The sequence below is a fragment of the Aquarana catesbeiana genome, linkage group LG02 (genome assembly GCF_042186555.1).
Source record: "Aquarana catesbeiana isolate 2022-GZ linkage group LG02, ASM4218655v1, whole genome shotgun sequence".
NCBI classification, from domain to species: Eukaryota; Metazoa; Chordata; class Amphibia; order Anura; family Ranidae; genus Aquarana; species Aquarana catesbeiana.
The window spans coordinates 314,488,292-314,506,437 of record NC_133325.1 but is presented as its reverse complement, the minus strand read 5'-3'; the positions used below and the strand labels follow the sequence as shown (position 1 = coordinate 314,506,437).

Sequence of the window (18,146 nt, the reverse complement as noted above, 5' to 3'; positions counted from 1 at the left end):
TCTCACTTTACAAGTATCCAGGCTGAACTTCCACAGCACCAAGGGATAGTTCTATGTTTTCCTGTATTAATCAAGCTGCTAGCACTTTGTGTAGATATTTAACCTGCTAGTCACTAGTCACTTGGTGACAGTTTATTAGTGAGTTTATATATGTCTGCCCTTATAGATCATGTTTACTCTTGTTTATGCTCTCTTTACTCACATGTTTTTTTATGCTATAGCTTTTTTTGCTAGATGCTATTTTGTTAATGAGCTGTTGGTGCAGTCACTAATATATGTTAACTCCTTGGTGGTATCCCATGTTTATTAATAAATAGCTTTTGATATATTGTCTATGCTCTGGTATGAGCTTGGGAGTACCGAAGGAGTTCACTGAGATTTAGCAACTACATATTAGTATTTGCAGCCAGAAGTTGGAGATTCCTCAAGTTGTACAGTTTCGGGGTATCCCATGCTCCCTAGACTGTTTTCTAAATCAGTGAAGGAATGAAGAAAATGCTGTGTGCCTGGCTGTGTGTGTACTAAAAAGGAGGAAATAGGACCAATTTCACCAGCGGCTCTTTAGTAGGTGTGCTATTTGTGTAACTGGGGCTGTGGCAGGGATGTGTCTTTTGGCTACATACTGTGTGCTAAAAGGTGCTCCTCATTATCATTTCAGCAAGTTGGACGGTATGGGCACAGGACTGCCTAGGCACACTCACAGCCCACTAAATATACTGCTGTTTTTCAGGAGAAATTCAGAACAAAATGTACATTTTAAGGCCTCATGTACACTGCAGCTGGTAAACGGACGTTTAGGAGCATTTGGGAGTTTTTTTGGCAGCCCCTGAACTCTCCTCTATGTTATCTTATGGGTACATGTACACTCAGGCATTTATTGCATTCAGGACGGTAGTTTCGTGGTATTTAAAATGCCAAATGCTTGTAACAGCATGTAAACGCATCTAAGTGCGGTAACTCGCGTTTATAAGCGTTTTGGTTTAGCTGCGTTTTCAATGTGGAAAAATTTTGAGAGAGAGATTGATTTTCCTGTATTGTGGCCATTTGGGAGGGTCTACTGAGGTTATCTATGAAAAACGCCGCTAAGTGCGGCATGTAAAAGTGCCAAAACTGACATTTTTAACTGTCGGTTACTAGCTGTCAAGTTCCAGCATTCAGAAGAGGTTTTCAAAGTCCTGTGTACATGAAGCCTTAGGCCTCTTTCACATGAACGATCCGTTCAGGTCCGCCTGTCAGTTTCTTAGGCGGACCTGAACGGACCCTCCATAGACCTCTATGGAGCGTCGGATGTCAGCGGTGACATGTCTGCTGACATCTGACCCGCTCCGATCCGAAAAAGTGTAACGGAGGAAAAACCTACTTTTCCATCCGTTTTCGGATCGGATCAGGTGACGACGGACTCTATGGTCCGTCTTCATCCGATCCCCCATAGGGGAGAGCGGCACTCTGATAGGTCCGTCGCTGCACAGTGTGCAGCGACGGACCTGTCATCTGCCTGCTCAGCGGGGATCCACGGAGCGATCCCCGCTGAGCAAGCGGATGTTCACGGGGTGGATCATCTCAGATCCGTCACGCGTGAAAGGACCCTTAGGGTACTGTTTAGGCACAGTTAACATTTCTGAATATTCCTTATAACATGGTAAATCATCTCAGTTCATCTCTACTTCAAAGTATAACTAAAGGCAAAACTTTTTTACTTTTTTGAAAAGAGTGGAGCAGGATTAGAACATCTGTCAAGTTTTTATTGCTGTCTGTGCCCCCTTTAGGGAGATTCACAGTCTCTCTTGGTCCTGTTTACCATTATCACCAAATGTGAGAGTGAAAGGAATCCAAAGTTTGGGTTGTCACCAGAACAGGAATAGAGGGGACATCTTCCAATGGAGAGACTAAAGCTGAAAACACTATCCAATTTTCTGTATATTTTTTCCTTCAGATTTACCAAAACCATATAATATGAGCTCAAACCTTAAGAGTTTCTGTTTGTATGTGTAGCACTAACTCACGGTGGAGCTGCTGATTTTTAGCGGGCTGTTACCGTCACCTTGTTACCTGTAATTTCACCAATTCCAGGTCTATGGTTGCCGTTGAGTTTACTATCAAACAATGTAGGCACCAGTCACTTGAGTACTTTTCCAATGCTTTAATAGGATATAACTGAAAGAAGTAGCAGGAAAGAGGTAGAAGAAGAGTTGCAGGGAAGTTCAAATACCTTTTCTTGGTATAGCACTGAGTAATTGGAATCTTAAGTATGAATATACTTTCTTTTCCTGAGTAAATCTTTGCCCGTCCGGATAGGTCTCTCTCACCAACCTAGCAGCCGGTACGCAGCACGGATAAACAGTCTCTGCCACAGACTTGAGTGAAATAAAACCGTACGATCCTCTGCCACAGGATGTATTAGTTTTGATGAACAGCAAACACAGTACCAGAACATTTAAGCCGACACAGCAGTACTTGTGCGGTAGGGTAGTTTAGGATACGTCCTCCAATCGAGTCACCAGGCCCTTCTTAAGACCAGCCTTGCATAGTCCCTTCCAAGATGGGTCCTCCCCTGGATCTTCCCGATTGTCCGGCTTCTTCCCACAGGACAGACAGCACAGGACCATCCCAACGATAGCAGACCCCAGACAGGCCTCTGGGTACTACCTGCCAGTGCGGAGAATATTTGTTCACAGTGGAGCAACCTACAATGTCACCCTGTGCTTATCGGGTGGACTGGGCTACAGGTATTGCCACAGTGGAAGCTGCTACCATTGCTGTTGGAGAACAACAGACCGTGGTCTCGCCTAACACCGAGGGAGATGTCACTATCACCGCTTCATCAGCGGACATCACTTTCATTTCTACTTCTACCACACCTATCCCCGTTGCACCTGTCCAAAGGAAGGTGGGATATGTAAAGGCTTTCCGCGGCCGTGCATAACATGAATCTATCCCTGGCCACTGCTGCCACCCCCTATTCAGCCGTCCAGCCACTTTTCGGACCCCGGGCACTTGTATTACAGCGGCGGGGATGTTTTTTGAAGCACCTGATTAGAGCCATAGGCTCTAATAGGCTTCAAAAGAGGTGGACTCAGAGCGCAGCCTTACTGCCTAGGGGAGGAGACTGGTCGTGTTCCTGTATACTAAGAACACACAATCTGTCTCCTCTCCCCTGTCAGAATGTAGATTTGTGTGTTTACACACACAGATCCTCCTTCTGTCTCTGTCAGGAGCAATCGCATGTGCCCGGCGGACATCGCGGCCACCGGGGCACGCACATCGGCTCCTCAGTAATGCGGAGGGCGCGCGCGCCCCTCCATACTCCTTAAACTCGCACAGGGGAGCCATTCTGCCGCCGGCAAGCGGTTAAAAAGGATCCTGTGCGTCTTTGGTACTGAATTCAGGCAAAAATTCGGACCTGATTTGCAACTGAATCAGTGAACAGGGACGCACCGGACCCCGTGCTGTGAGCTGCAGCATATGTGAACCCAGCCTTACTTACTCTATGTAAAATGAAAAAAAAAGGTTTTACCATTGGGTCTACTTAAAGAAAAAAGAAAAAAGGAGATTTCTATGCCTATTATAGGATGGTTGAAATATACACGTATAGTAATACCAGCTCAAGGAGGAAAATTAACATCCAGTCAGAATTACCTTTAGCTTCTTCAGTTTGAGATTAAGATGAACATATGTGTGAGGGCTGTTAGTATCCACCATCGGCTTGGCAGACTGCACCTAAAACAGGACATGATTTTTATTAATAATGAGTATGCTGTTTATTGCATTGTTGCAGTCAGTTTTATTTCTATGCTTCACTTATTTTCCTTTGCAGCATTAAAATGCTGACCTGGCAACTGCAGATACTAGGATTTATTACTCCTGGAAGTGGCAGATTCCTGTCACCTTTGCAGGGCTTATAAAAAAAAAGTGAGGGCACAATTAGGTGTTATTTTGTATTTACTAAAAAGAAGCATTCAGATTAAAAAGTGTCTCCTGATGAGAGGGCCTGATTGAGGCCATTGATGCGAATGGTGAAGTTCAAGCAATATTAAACTGAAACCCACAAATGTAATATATTGCAGTTTACCACTCCTTAGATGCACCTTTGGACAACAGCATTGTCAGTCTGGAGGAAGGGTAATGTTTGATGGACTAGCAGATTTAAATAGACTATACAAATTGAAGCCAAACTTCAGCTAACACTTTATAAGTAGTTACAGCAAACTGTTCAGCTAAAACTACAAGTTAGTGCGGTGCGTCCACCTCACAGTGTTCAGCTAAACCTACAAGTTAGTGCGGTGCGTCCTGCTCACAGTGTTCAGCTAAAACTACAAGTTAGTGTGGTGCGTCCTCCTCACAGTGTCCAGCTAAACCTACAAGTTATTTTTTTGCGAGCTCTGCACAGTGTTCAGCTAAAGCTACCTGTAGAAGGTTGGTGGTGTTTTCCTGATCCTATCACTACCGCAGGCAGCTAAAAAAGCTACAAGTTATTTTTTTGCGAGCTCTGCGCAGTGTTCAGCTAAAGCTACCTGTAGAAGGTTGGTGGTGTTCTCATACTACAGGCAGGCAGTTGATTTTGCTAGCTGCAGTATCAGTACATATATATATATATATATATATATATATATATATATATATATATATATATATATATATATATATCCCAGCTTAGTGCAGCTACAGGCCATTAGTATGTCTGGAAGGCCAAGAAGGAGAGGCAGACAGTCACAAGCCAATAAGAGAGGGCAAGCAGGCTCTGTGTCTAGTGCTGGTCGTGGAGACGGTGCATCCTCATCAGCACGTGGCCGTGGGACACGCTTGGCCTTTTTTTCGGCAGCTGGCCGTGTTGAGCCGCAACATGCGGAAGACTTGGTCGAGTTGATGACCAAGCCGTCCTCATCCTCCTCATCCTCTCTCACCCATGCCCAGGGTACTTTGTCTGGCAAAGCAGCAGCCTCTTCCCTTGGCTCAATGTCATCAGTGACTCCTTCCCTAGCCCCACCATGTCCTCCTGAGGAGTCCCTCGAACTGTTTGACCACAGTGTTGGGTACATGCTCCAGGAGGATGCCCAGCGTTTGGAAGGCTCTGATGATGATACTGAGCTCGATGAAGGCAGTAACGTGAGCATGGACAGAGGGGGTGCCCAAGAAGGACAGCAATCTGGCAGTCATGCTCCCCCTGCTGCAGCATACTGCCAGGTTTGCTCCAGTGATGAGGAGGGAGGGGATGATGAGGTCACTGACTCAATGTGGGTGCCTGATAGGAGAGAGGAGGAGGAGGAGGCGGCACATCACCAACGAGGCAGGATGCCCTCCAGGGGCCAGCCTAAGGGCAGCACCTTGACTGCATCACACCCCAAAGCTCCACATGTGCAGGGCGCTGCAGTCTCTGCGCGTTATTCAAAAAGTTCTTTGGTGTGGGCCTTTTTTGAGACGAGTGCATCAGATCGCACCGCTGCTATTTGCAACATATGTCTCAAGCGTATCTCGCGTGGCCAAAACATCTCCCGCTTGGGTACCACATGCTTGACCAGACATATGTTGACCTGCCATGCAGTTCGTTGGCAAGCGTATCTAAAAGACCCACACCAAAGAACAAAGAGGACCTCTCCTTGCTCCTCATCAGCTGAGATCTCCAACCCCACTATACCTTCAGTCCTCTCTGAGACCTGCACTGAGAGGAATGAAGGTGTAGAATTAGGTGTGTCACAGCCAAGTACTTGTGGGCAATCTGCTTTTGGTACACCGACGTCAGATTGTACCAGGCAAATTTCCCTGCCCCAGCTGCTGCACCGCCGAAAGAAGTTTGCTCCCAGCCATCCACATGCCCAGCGGTTGAATGCTAGATTGGCAAAATTGCTAGCACTTCAACTGCTGCCTTTTCAGTTGGTAGACTCTGCCCCCTTCCGTGAGTTTGTGGAATGTGCGGTTCCTCAGTGGCAGGTACCCAAACGCCACTTTTTCTCACGGAAGGCGATTCTGGCTCTCTACCGGCATGTGGAAGGCAATGTCCATGCCTCGCTGGACAGGGCGGTCAGCGGTAAGGTGCATATTACCGCTGACTCATGGTCCAGCAGGCATGAACAGGGACATTACCTAAGTTTCACGGCGCATTGGGTGACTCTGCTGGCAGCTGGGAAGGATGCAGGACAAGATGCAGTAGTGTTGGAGGTTGTTCCGCCACCACGCCTCCAAAATGCTAATGATTGTGACACACTTCTCTCCTCCACCCCCTCCTCTTCTTCTTCCTCCATGGCCTCTTCCTGTGCTTTGTCCTCGGAACCAGCGGTGCTCCGTAGCTGTTCAAGGGGCTATGCAAGTACGCAGGCCAAAAGATGCCATGCGGTGCTTGAGCTGGTGTGCTTGGGGGACAGGAGCCACACTGGGGCAGAGGTTCTGTCAGCTCTGCAGGGGCAGATTCAGAGGTGGTTGATGCCACGCCAACTTAAGGCAGGAATGGTGGTTTGCGACAATGGCACCAACCTCCTCTCTGCCCTCCGACAGGGACAAATGACCCATGTGCCCTGTTTGGCTCACGTCCTTAACTTGGTGGTTCAGCGGTTCTTGGGCAGGTACCCGGGCTTACAGGATGTCCTGAGGCAGGCCAGGAAAGTCTGTGTGCATTTCCGCCGGTCATATAATGCCAGTGCTCGGCTGATGGCCCTCCAAAAGGAGTTTAACCTGCCCAAGAACCGCCTAATCTGTGACATGCCCACCAGGTGGAACTCAACGTTGGCCATGCTGCAGCGGCTGCACACGCAGCAGAGGGCAATCAATGAGTACCTGTGCGACTATGGCACCAGGACAGGGTCAGGGGAGCTTGGTTTTTTTTCCCCACGCCAGTGGGCCATGATCAGGGATGCATGCACTGTCCTGTTACCATTTGAGGAGGCCACGAGGATGGTGAGCAGTGACAGTGCATGCATCAGTGACACTGTCCCCCTTGTCCACCTGTTGGAGCACACGCTACGTGGAATAATGGACAAGGCACTTGAGGCAGAACAGAGGCAGGAAGAGGAGGACTTCCTTAGCTCTCAAGGCCCCCTTTATCCAGACAGTGTTCCTGCGTGCCCGCCGATCACACAGGAAGAGGAGGAGAAGGACGAGGAAGAGGAGGAGGAAGATTGTGTCAGTATGGAGGTGGAGCCTGGCACTCAGCATCAGCAGCAGTCTTTAAGGAATCAGTCCCAAGAAACACATGGACTTGTACGTGGCTGGGAGGAGGTGGCTGCAGACCATGTCGTCCTTAGTGACCCAGAGGACTCCGGACCGAATGCCTCAGCAAACCTACGCTGCATGGCCTCCCTGATCCTGCAAAGCCTGCGTAAGGATCCTCGTATTCATGGTATCAAGGAGAAGGACCAATACTGGCTGCCAACCCTCCTTGATCCACGTTACAAGGGTAAAGTTGCGGACCTTATCTTGCCATCGCCGAGGGAGCAGAGGATGAAACATCTTCGGGAGGCCTTGCAGAAAGGTCTGTGCAACGCGTTCCCAGAGACTGGGAGGTTACAAACTCCTGTTTCTGGACAACGTGCTGCTGAGGCTTCGGTCAGTCAAAGAAGGAGCGGTGGAGAAGGTGGCCGTCTGACCGATGCTTTCAGACAATTTTTTTATCCGCAGCCCCAAGGTATGATCGGTTCCAGCAACCATCGCCAGCGTCTGTTTTACATGGTGCAGGAATACCTAGGGGCAAGATCTGACTTGGACACCTTTCCCACCAAAAATCCTCTGGGTTACTGGGTCTTGAGGATGGATCACTGGCCAGAGCTTGCACAGTATGCAATTGAGCTACTGGCCTATCCTGCATCCAGCGTTCTTTCGGAACGCACATTCAGTGCTGCTGGAGGCTTTGTAACCGATCACAGGGTGCGTCTGTCCACCGACTCGGTCGATCGACTGACCTTCATAAAAATGAATCAGTCTTGGATCACCACCAGCTACCAAGCACCTGATGCTGATGTAACCGAATAATTTTTTTTGAAATCTCAGATCCCTTCAAAGACTGCCTATGCTGATGCTGAGTGACTATCCCTGAGTAATTATCCTCTTCCTCCTCAATCATCACGCTGATAGCTTGTAAGAACATTTTTGGTTCTGGGCGCCACCACCAGTGCCTAAGGCCCAATTTTTCAGCCCCTGTTTAACAGGGGCGTGTAATTACAATTTTTGATACAATACTTTGCAGCAGGGCTCATTTCTGCGTTCCAACTAGAGTATCTGTGAGAGGTTGCAGTGTTGTGGCACCAGCACCAGTGCCTAAGGCCCAATTTTTAAGCCCCTGTTTAACAGGGGCGTGCTATTACAATTTTTGATGCAATACTTTGCAGCAGGACTCATTTCTGCGTTCCAACTAGAGTATCTGTGAGGGGTTGCAGTGTTGTGGCACCAGCCCCAGTGCCTAAGGCCTAATTTTTCAGCCCCTGTTCAACAGGGGCATGTAATTACAATTCTTGATCTAATATTTCACAGCAGGGCCCATTTCTGCACCCACCAAGAGTGAGTGAGGACTTACAGTGTTGTGGTGCCAGCACCACCACCACCAAAGGCCCAATTTTTCTGTCCTTGTTCAACAGGGGCATGTAATTACAATTCTTGATCTAATATTTCACAGCAGAGCCCATTTCTGCACCCACCAAGAGCGAGTGAGGACTTACAGTGTTGTGGCACCAGCACCACCACCACCAAAGGCCCAATTTTTCTGCCCTTGTTCAACAGGGGCATGTAATTACAATTCTTGATCTAATATTTCACAGCAGGGCCCTGTGAGGGCTTACAGTGTTGTGGCCACAACAACAGCTAAGGCCCAAATTTCTGCTGAGTATATAGGGCAGGCCCCTACTTTCAAACATCTAACTTACAAACGACTCCTACTTGCAAACGGAAGGAGACAACAGGAAGTGAGATGAAATCTACCCCTAGGAAGGGAAATTCTCTCCTGTAAGAGTTAATATGGGAAAAAATTTCTCCTTTCCACTGATGCTTTCCAATCCTTGTTCCACAAAAAACCCCAAATTTTCAAAAAACATTTGTCATTGGGACAAAAAGTGAGGTGAAATCTTCTGAAGAGGAGGAAAGACAGCAAAACAAATGTCACAGGGGTGATAACCCTTCCCTATGTTTTCCAAAAAGCTTAAAAAAGATTTTTTGGCTGGAGCTAAACACGTTAAAAATGTACCCGTTAAAAATTACAAACAGATTCTACTTAACAACAAACCTACAGTCCCTGTCTTGCTTGCACCGCCTGTATACTGCTGTTCAGAGTATATAGGGCCTAGTGGCCCCACACCTTTCCTTATTTTAATTTGGGTGCGGGGTTCCCCTTAATATCCATACAAGACCCAAGGGACCTGGTAATGGACTGGGGGGTACCCATGCTGTTTGTCTCACTGATTTTCATCCATATTGGCAGGACCCGACATTACATTAAACCCGCAAGCAGTTTTAAATTCGATTTTTTCCTTTAAAAATGACATTTTGTGCAGGGACTGTTCTAAACACGGGAAACACGCGCCACTTTACAGGCATACTATAGACACACCCCAGGTACGATATTTAAAGGAATATTTCACTTTTTTTTTTTTTACTTTAAGCATCATTAAAATCACTGCTCCCGAAAAAACGTCCGTTTTTAAAAGTTTTTTTTGCATTGATACATGTCCCCTGGGGTAGGACCCGGGTCCCCAAACCCTTTTTAGGACAATACAATGCAAATTAGCCTTTAAAATGAGCACTTTTGATTTCGAACGTTCGAGTCCCATAGACGTCAATGGGGTTCTAACGTTTGTGCAAATTTTCGGTCCGTTCGCAGGTTCTGGTGCGAACCGAACCGGGGGGTGTTCGGCTCATCCCTATCAGTCATCATTAACTTCTGATTTGCCGGACATTTTCTACTCATCAGCTATCCTTCTTGTTAGTGTATTTTATGTGTGGCCCAAGACAATTCCTCTTCTTCCAATGTGGCCCAGGAAGGACTACAGGTTGGACACCCCTAATTTACAGGGTGGATAGAATAGGCTTAGAATGGGGGTATGAGTAGATTTAAGCTTAGCTAGGTTTTGACTTGCCTTCTACTTTAAAGTAATCAAGCGTCCGATCACTTTGCTGTGCACCTCACCTCACTTCACAGTTCACTAACCCCAGCTCATAATGTCTTGGCAATATCTGCATTGGTACTTTTACAAAAGGAAAAAAGAAATGGTAATTGTATGCTTTGTGTAGCATAACAGAGTGATACCCTGACTACTCTTTTGTTTGACTATAATTGTATGTTATTTAGTGCAACTCAACTGGAAACTTGCTTACATGTACACCGACTTGTAAATATGTTTATAGCTGCTGGGCTACTAAGCAACAAAGTAACAAGGGGCATATAAAGGATTTCTTTGCTAAGTGAACAGTCGCTACTCCTTTAGTAAATCAATGTGTGTGAGTGAATGCTACTGATTTTCCAGCTGCAACATCCAAAAAAAAAAGTCTCTACATAGTTTCAAAGTCTTCAAAATGCTATTAATTGCACTGCTGGAATCAAAATGCTAGGTTCACATTAGTACTGCTGCATAATCATGCGTCTTTCAGCGTGTTTTTGTAGCGCACTTTTGATGTGTTTTTCATGCGTCTTCATGCATTTCTGTTTTGGTCAACAAATAGCAATATCTGCTGGAGGAAAACACTGGATGTTAAGCACAAATCCACACCAAAGACACACCAAAAACTCATGTACATATATTTTGTTATGCTCACATTGATGTCTATGGGGTCAAAAAAACACACTATGTAGTACCAAATGAAGCACACACACCTTTTCAAAAATTGCACAGCACCATGTTGCATTAATGTGAATGGGCACCATAGAGAATAAGGAAATTTCAAGCAATGCAATGCGAAGGCAGATGCACGACACTTAACACTAGTGTGAACGGCAGCTTAGAGATACCTGTACTAATAGCACTGAAGTTGCCTTCTCCTTATAAAAAATGCTGGTTGCCTGGCTGTTTTTGGTTTCATTAGTTTAATTTATTGTGTAAAGATTCTCAACTCTATTAGTAACTCTATTAGTACACCATAGCTACTACTAGTATACCTCCCAATTGTCTTTGCTTTGGAGGGACTGCTCCTATATTGGAACCAAATCCCTCTATAATCTCATTACTTCTAAAATGTCCCTTTTCCTGGTCTGAGGTATAGCCCTCTACAAAAAAATAAATATACTACAGGGGTGTATTTATAAAAAATAATTCCAGGCCTATTTATCCTGTGAAACTGTATGCACATTTCTTCTGAGCAAACGGGGACAAAATCAAATGTTACTAAGCTCTTTTCTCTCCAAGCTGAATATTATTCATTCACAAAGAATAGAGTGAATCAGGAAAATACCGCATTATTGCCCCTAGATGACACTGATGATCATAGTAAATAAGTATTTATTTACTATGATCATCAGTTCCAACTAATGACTATAATGTGTTTTTTTTCCTAATTCATTCTAATCTGGATGAATGAATTAATAATGTCTGACCTGGAAAATAGCTTAATAACATTTGACTTAGCTTTCACTCACACATAATTCACCAGACGAATAGCTTTGCAAAGATTTTATAAATACACTCCCATGTAACTACCAAAAGTGTTATGCCCCATACACACGATAGGATTTTCCGACAACAAATGTTGGATGTGAGCTTGTTGTTGGAATGTCCGACCGTGTGTATGCTCCATAGAACATTTGTTGTCGGAATTTCCGCCAATAAATGCTCGAGAGCAGGTTCCCAAATTTTCCGACAACAAAACTGAATCAAACAGAAGAGCCGCACTGGCTATTGAACTTCAATTATCTTGGCTCGTCGTACGTCACCGCGTTCTTGATGTTTGGAATTTCCGACAACATTTACTAACCTAAATCTCGAAATTAATTAATATTGTTATTATGAATAATTAACGGTATGTGTGGCTTCAACCAGTTATTTTTGTACATTCATTCTTCATGCTGTGTGTCTCTGGAGGTGTGACAGGGGGTTTGTCCGTTGTCTTCATACTTTGTGCTAAAGGTTTCCCTCTATGCCATCTCAGAAAATTGGAATGTATGCTATTAGTATTATTATTAACAGTAATAAGTCCTTATTAGTGGGATAGAAATTATGGTAGATGTAGTAGTAGTAGTAGTAGTCAGTGGACTGGCCATTCAACTTAACAAACGATGTCCCTTTAACCACTTCAGCCCCGGACCATTTGGCTAGCAAAAAACCAGAGCACTTTTTGCGATTCGGCACTGCGTCGCTTTAACTAACAATTGCGCGGTCGTGCGACGTGGCTCCCAAACAAAATTGACGTCCTTTTTTCCCCACAAATAGAGCTTTCTTTTGGTGGTATTTGATCACCTCTGCGGTTTTTATTTTTTGCGCTATAAACAAAAAAATAGCGACAATTTTGAAAAAAACGCTTTTTTTTTAAATCTTTTTGCTATAATAAATATCCCCAAAAAAATATATAAAAAAAATTTTTTTCCTCAGTTTAGGTTGATACGTATTCTTCTACATATTTTTGGTAAAAAAAACACAATAAGCGTTTATTGATTGGTTTGCGCAAAAGCTATAGCGTCTACAAAATAGGGGATAGTTTTATGGCATTTTTATAAATTTTTATTTTTTACTAGTAATGGCGGCGATCAGCGGTTTTAATCGTGACTGTGACATTATGGTGGACAGAACGGACACTTTTGGCGCTATTTTGGGACCATTCACATTTATACAGCGATCAGTGCGATTAAAAATGCATTGATTACTGTGTAAATGTGACTGGCAGTGAAGGGGTTAACCAGTAGGGAGTGCTGTAGGGGTTAAGTGTGTCCTAGGGAGTGATTCTAACTGTGGGGGGGAGGGGCTGTGTGTGACATGACACTGATTACCGCTCCCGATTACAGGGAACGGTGATCAGTGTCAGTGTCACTAGGCAGAACAGGGAAATGCTTGTTTACATCAGCATTTCCCCGTTCTTCCTCTCCGCTGGACCCACGATCACAACCACGGAGCTCGCGGCGGGCGCGCGTGCGCCCACAAGCTGCTTCTTAAACGGCAATGTACAGGTATATTAAAATGCCTGTATGTGCCCTTCTGCTAACGTATATCGGCGTGAGCCGGTCGGCAAGCGGTTAAGCCCATAAGCCACTACAATAGCCTTTTTTTCGACCAGGATGCCTTGAGGTTTCTTCAGGGGTGCCTTGGCAAAATGCCCAAAAAAATTATCAAAATCATTGTATACAAGCCAGCAGGTGGATCAAACCTGCCATTTAGTTACACAAAGCCACAGGTTTTCGTTATGCACCATTACGACTTTCTAGACACTGGCATCCTAACAACCAATGACATCATCAGTTAATAAGAAGGTCTCCACAGCATCCTTGTTTGATCCTTCTGTGTCCCTCTCCCTTAGCACTGGGGTGACATTAGCTGACTAATGGAGAGAAATTTGAGGGAGAAGAGAAACATTGGAATACTAGTCAGTAAGGATGAGCTCCGGCACGTTTGCATGCTGCACGTGCCGAGCCCGCCAGGAAGTGGGCTCGGCGCAGCGCTAATCACAAGCAGTGAGACATTTCCTGATGTGCGGCTGCAGATATCGGGAAATGTCTCACTGCTTGTGATTAGCGCTGTGCCGTGCTGACTTCCTAGCGGGCTCTGCACGTACAGCATGCGAACACGCCGAAGCTCATCCTTACTAGTCAGTACCAGTGTGCAAAAGCGTATTTGCTTTGGAAGAATAAATCACCTCTAACAATGGGTGTCCTATGTGTGCATGTTGCTGCATTGCATAAAGCTATTAGAATAGTTTTTTACATTTTAGAATGGGGTTCCCTCGAGACTGTCCATAATTTTAAAAGGGTGCCTTGACTGAAAAAAGGTTGAGAAAAACTGACTCTACAAGATTCCATAGCCATTTCAGTAGTCTTTGTCCAAGAAAGAGGCTGTCACAGGAAATAATCAAATACAGTGGAACCTCGGTTTGCGAGTAACGCGATTAACGAGCGTTTCGCAAACGGAGCACTGTATTTCTAAAATTCCTAACTCGGTTTGGGAGTGTTGTCTCCCAAACCGAGCCCGATTCAGGCCAAAAGCGGTGTGCAGTACCGCTTTTGGCCTGAGGTGGGGGGCGCCGGAGCCGAGCAGAACTGAAAGTCGCCGATCAGCGCCATTCGGAAATGCATGGAAAGGCCCGAGGACAGTTCGGCTGACCTCGGCAAACCTCAGAAAGGCTCGTGAACGGAGTCTTTCCGAGGTTTGCCGAGGTCCGTCGAAGTGTCCCTCGGCCTTTTCGGCCGTCTCCGGCGCTCCCTGCTTCTGGCCGCATGTGGTATTGCATCCCATTGAAGTCAATGCGGAACAAATTATTTTCGTTTCCATTGACTTCAAAGGGAAAACTCGCTTTGATATGTGAGTACATTGAATTACGAGCATACTCCTAGAACGGATTATGCTCGTAATCTGGGGTTCCAATGTACAGGCTCTCCTCACGACCAGGTCGTTAAACATATTGGTCGTTAAACAAGGAGCCACAAGTAATCAATATTTGAAGCATTCTGAACTACTGTACTGTACTGTATTGTAAAAAAAGGGTCTAAACACAAGACTCCAGCTCAATAAAGTTGCTAATTTGCATTAGTACAGAACACAAACGAAAATTCTGTACTGAACAATACAATGATGTATAGCGCGTTGTTCGGGTGGGGCGAGCTGGTCATAAGTCCGAGCAGTCGTTAAACAGGTAAGTCGTTAAACGAGGAGTATCTGTAAAGTTCTGTTTTCAAAGAACATTCTCTTCCCACTGATGATAGGAAGAAATTTCACTCATACTGTAAATTTTTGTATGAATAGCACTGAGAACTGTCACTACAACCAAGTGACGCTTTCTCTCACACCATGCTTTAGTACAGTGAAGTAAATGGTTAACAGGCAAGAAAGTTCAAAACTAATCTTAAGCCGCCCATAGACGATTCGAATCTCTGCTGGTTCAGCAGGAACCGGCTGACATTAGAACCTTGTATGGGCAGGCTGAAGGTACCCAAGTTGATCAACTTGGGTACAACTAGCCTGGCGGATTTTACTTTTACATGCGATTATTGCTAGCGCCTGTTATAGCCGCTAGCAATAATCACTGTGTTCTCCCGGTGGGGATGGCTTCCCCTGCCCCCCCCCCGCCGGGAGAACACAATGGTTCTGCAGGAGAGATTCCCCTGTCAACACTGTGTTGATGTGGGAATCAAGCAAATTTCTTTCCTGCAACCCATGGTTGCACGAATTAAAATTTGCTTCATCTATGGCCGGCCTAGAAAGTATTACTTTACTGAAAGGGTAGTTGATGCCTGTAATAAACTTCCAGCAGAGGAAGTGAGACAGTCAACAGTAAGTGGTTTCACACATGCTTTGGAAAAAACATAGATCAATGCTTAGACAAATAGGTTAACGAAAAAAAAAATACAAAACATGTATAATGAAAAAGGGCAGACTCGATGGACCATTCACTCTTTTTTCTGCCCTCACTTTTCTATGTTTCTAGATTTCTACTTTACTCTAGGGACCTCCTCAGTTTGAGTTCCAGTCATGTCACTATCTGCATTAAAGAGAAGTTCTGCCTGGGGAAAAAAAATTAAAGGTCAGCAGCTATAAATACTACAGCTGCTGACTTTTAATATATGGACACTTACCTGTCCAGGGAGCCCGCGATGTCGGCACCCCAACTGATTTTCGGATCGGCTGTCGGGTGCTGCCGCCCTCATCTTTACTAAGGAAAACCAGCCGTGAATTCCCTACTGCGCATGAGCAAAGTGCAGTGGAAGCAGAGGAAGGAGGAGGGGGGCCGAACTTCCGAGGGATTGCGCCGCGGTGCCAGCTCCTGGAAGTGGGGACGGGGACCTGTCAAAAACAGGTCCCAATTCCCTCCTCCCCCCTGAAAGGTGCCAAATGTGGCACCGTATGGGGGGAGGGAGCAAATAAGCAGAGGATTCACTTTTGGCTGGAACTCCGCTTTAAGTTTGCATGTTCTCCCCATGCTTGTATGAGTTTCCCCTGGGTATTCCAGTTTCCTCCCAAACTCCAAAGATATGCTGCTTAATAAATTGCCCCTATTTTGATATTTTACTGAGCGTGCGCAAAATGGCTACCTCAACATATGTCCAAGCAGCAGATAAAGTGCTCTGAGTCCCTTGTGAATAATAATAAATATTGGGAACATTAAATCAAGGTCATCAATTAAATTTTATGAAATGCAAACTGTAGGCCTATAAAAAGTTTGTTGTATCACTGTATTAGTAATGGTGATATTAAGGTATTGTAAGTCAGATAATAGACAAGATGTCCTTAGGAATTTAAAGGAATCTGCTAAATTAAAGTTGTCATTGATGGGCTATCCCTTTAAAAACTCTAGTTCCCTGGCTGTCAGCTAATAAAATGTCTTCATTAATTTCTAGGTCAGTGTCTGACTTCACTCTAACGCTTCTGATCTGCATCTTGTTGCAGGTCTGTATCTCAATGTAATCTCAAGGTCAAGGACAGCCAGGGAAGTCCATTTTTTCCTTCCTTGGTCAGATAGTTGTCAGTAAACATCTGTTCATCCATCATTTTTTTTTAAATAAACATTTACAGGATATTAAAACATTCCCTTTTCCAAAATGTAAAAATGGACAGAGATGGGCAATGTGGAACCCAGAAGACTGTTGGACAAAGTGGTAGCAATGGCAGATGGAGCAGACTGGAACCTCCTACACCAGGATTTCAGGTCTTAAAGGTAACAAGGGTGAAGCAGGACTGTAAAAACCACCAAAATCGATTTTATCCATGGCCAGCTTGAAGGGTGAAAAAGGAAATTAGGGCAACACAAGTAATGTCTATATGAGGCCAGAAATGTGGTGGAGCAGGTAAGTATAGTTCAACTTTAAATAATGAACTGCTCCAAGCCAATCAGTTCTGATCTTTAATTTTTTCTGCACAGCTTGGAAAATAAAAATGTAAAAGCTGATTGCTGCGCTCTAGTTGAGACAAAGTTGAGACATTGTGGTTGATTTACTAAAACTGGAGAGTGCAAATTCTGGTGCAGCTCTGCATAGAAACCAATCAGCATCCTTTTTTTTGTCAAAACTTAATTGACCAGCCTGAAGTAAGAAGCTGATTGGCTACCATGCACAGCTGCACCAAATTTTAAACTTTTCATTTTTAGTAAATCAACCCCAAAGTTTGAACCTTTATCATAACTAACTACAATACCATTGTTTTTTTGTTTTTTTTTATCAATGCCGTACCTTTCTCTTATGCTCATCATAGTAGGTTTTGTCCCATTTCTGCTGCAGATATTTGTTACCACATGGTAGTATTGGTTGATATGCTCTGTGCATCTTCAGAGTGACTGTCCTAACAGCCTGAGAGCCTTGTAATAAATGAGGCAGAGTGGATGTGAGCCTTGGGAGAGAAGCCGTGGAGACCGTAGTGTGTTTGAGGCCAGTCATGTGGTAGTTGCCATGGCATTGGTGTTAAGCAGAAAAGAGAATAGCTGCGGCTAACCTTTTAAACACCGTGGAGGTAGATCAGCAAACAAACAATCATAAAGTAAACCTGCTAATCCGCTGAGTGACTATATAATAACACACTGCAACAAGATTAATCCCATACTCAGAATGCCAAAGGTAAAGGAACTGCAATCTGAAAAGAGCAACAGGCAGCTTCTAATGACAGCTATGCACCAAGTGCTCCAAGACTGATACAGTACAGAGGAAGTAGAAGCAATGTCAATGGTGCATTCATTTATTAGAAGCATTGGATTACCCTGCTAAAATATGGCAAAGGTTCAGAACTTGCCGCTATAACCTGAAGATGCGTCTTTAAAAATACAGACATACCAAAAATAAGAAAGGCAAGTGATCTTTTTTTTTTTTTCTTGAAAAACTAGCACAGATTACGCCATAACATTTTCATTATCATGAATAAAATTAATCAGCATCATTTTTTTTCAATAAAATCTTTATTGTTATTTTCCAGTTCACACACATAATTGCTATAAGAGCAAGTCTTGCTAAGGAAGTGTGAATGAAGAGATATCACAAAGACAAGACAAGGGCAAGGGCAACCAACATATAGAGTACCCAAAGGCACTATCGCCACGTAACAAGCAGGAAGAATGAA

General features: G+C 44.6%; 1 protein-coding gene across 1 annotated transcript in view; it reads right to left on the bottom strand.

The window, feature by feature from the left end:
* CFAP97D2 (CFAP97 domain containing 2) overlaps positions 1-17,488 on the bottom strand; it is a 57,948-nt gene extending 40,460 nt beyond the window's left edge. Inside the window, exons 1-2 of the mRNA XM_073617933.1 lie at positions 17,270-17,488; positions 3,637-3,717 (exon numbers count right to left, since the gene is read on the bottom strand). Coding sequence (XP_073474034.1) covers positions 3,637-3,717; positions 17,270-17,473 — 285 coding nt within the window. The 5' untranslated portion in view covers positions 17,474-17,488. The remainder of the gene's footprint in view (positions 1-3,636; positions 3,718-17,269) is intronic.
* Positions 17,489-18,146: the final 658 nt, after the last annotated feature.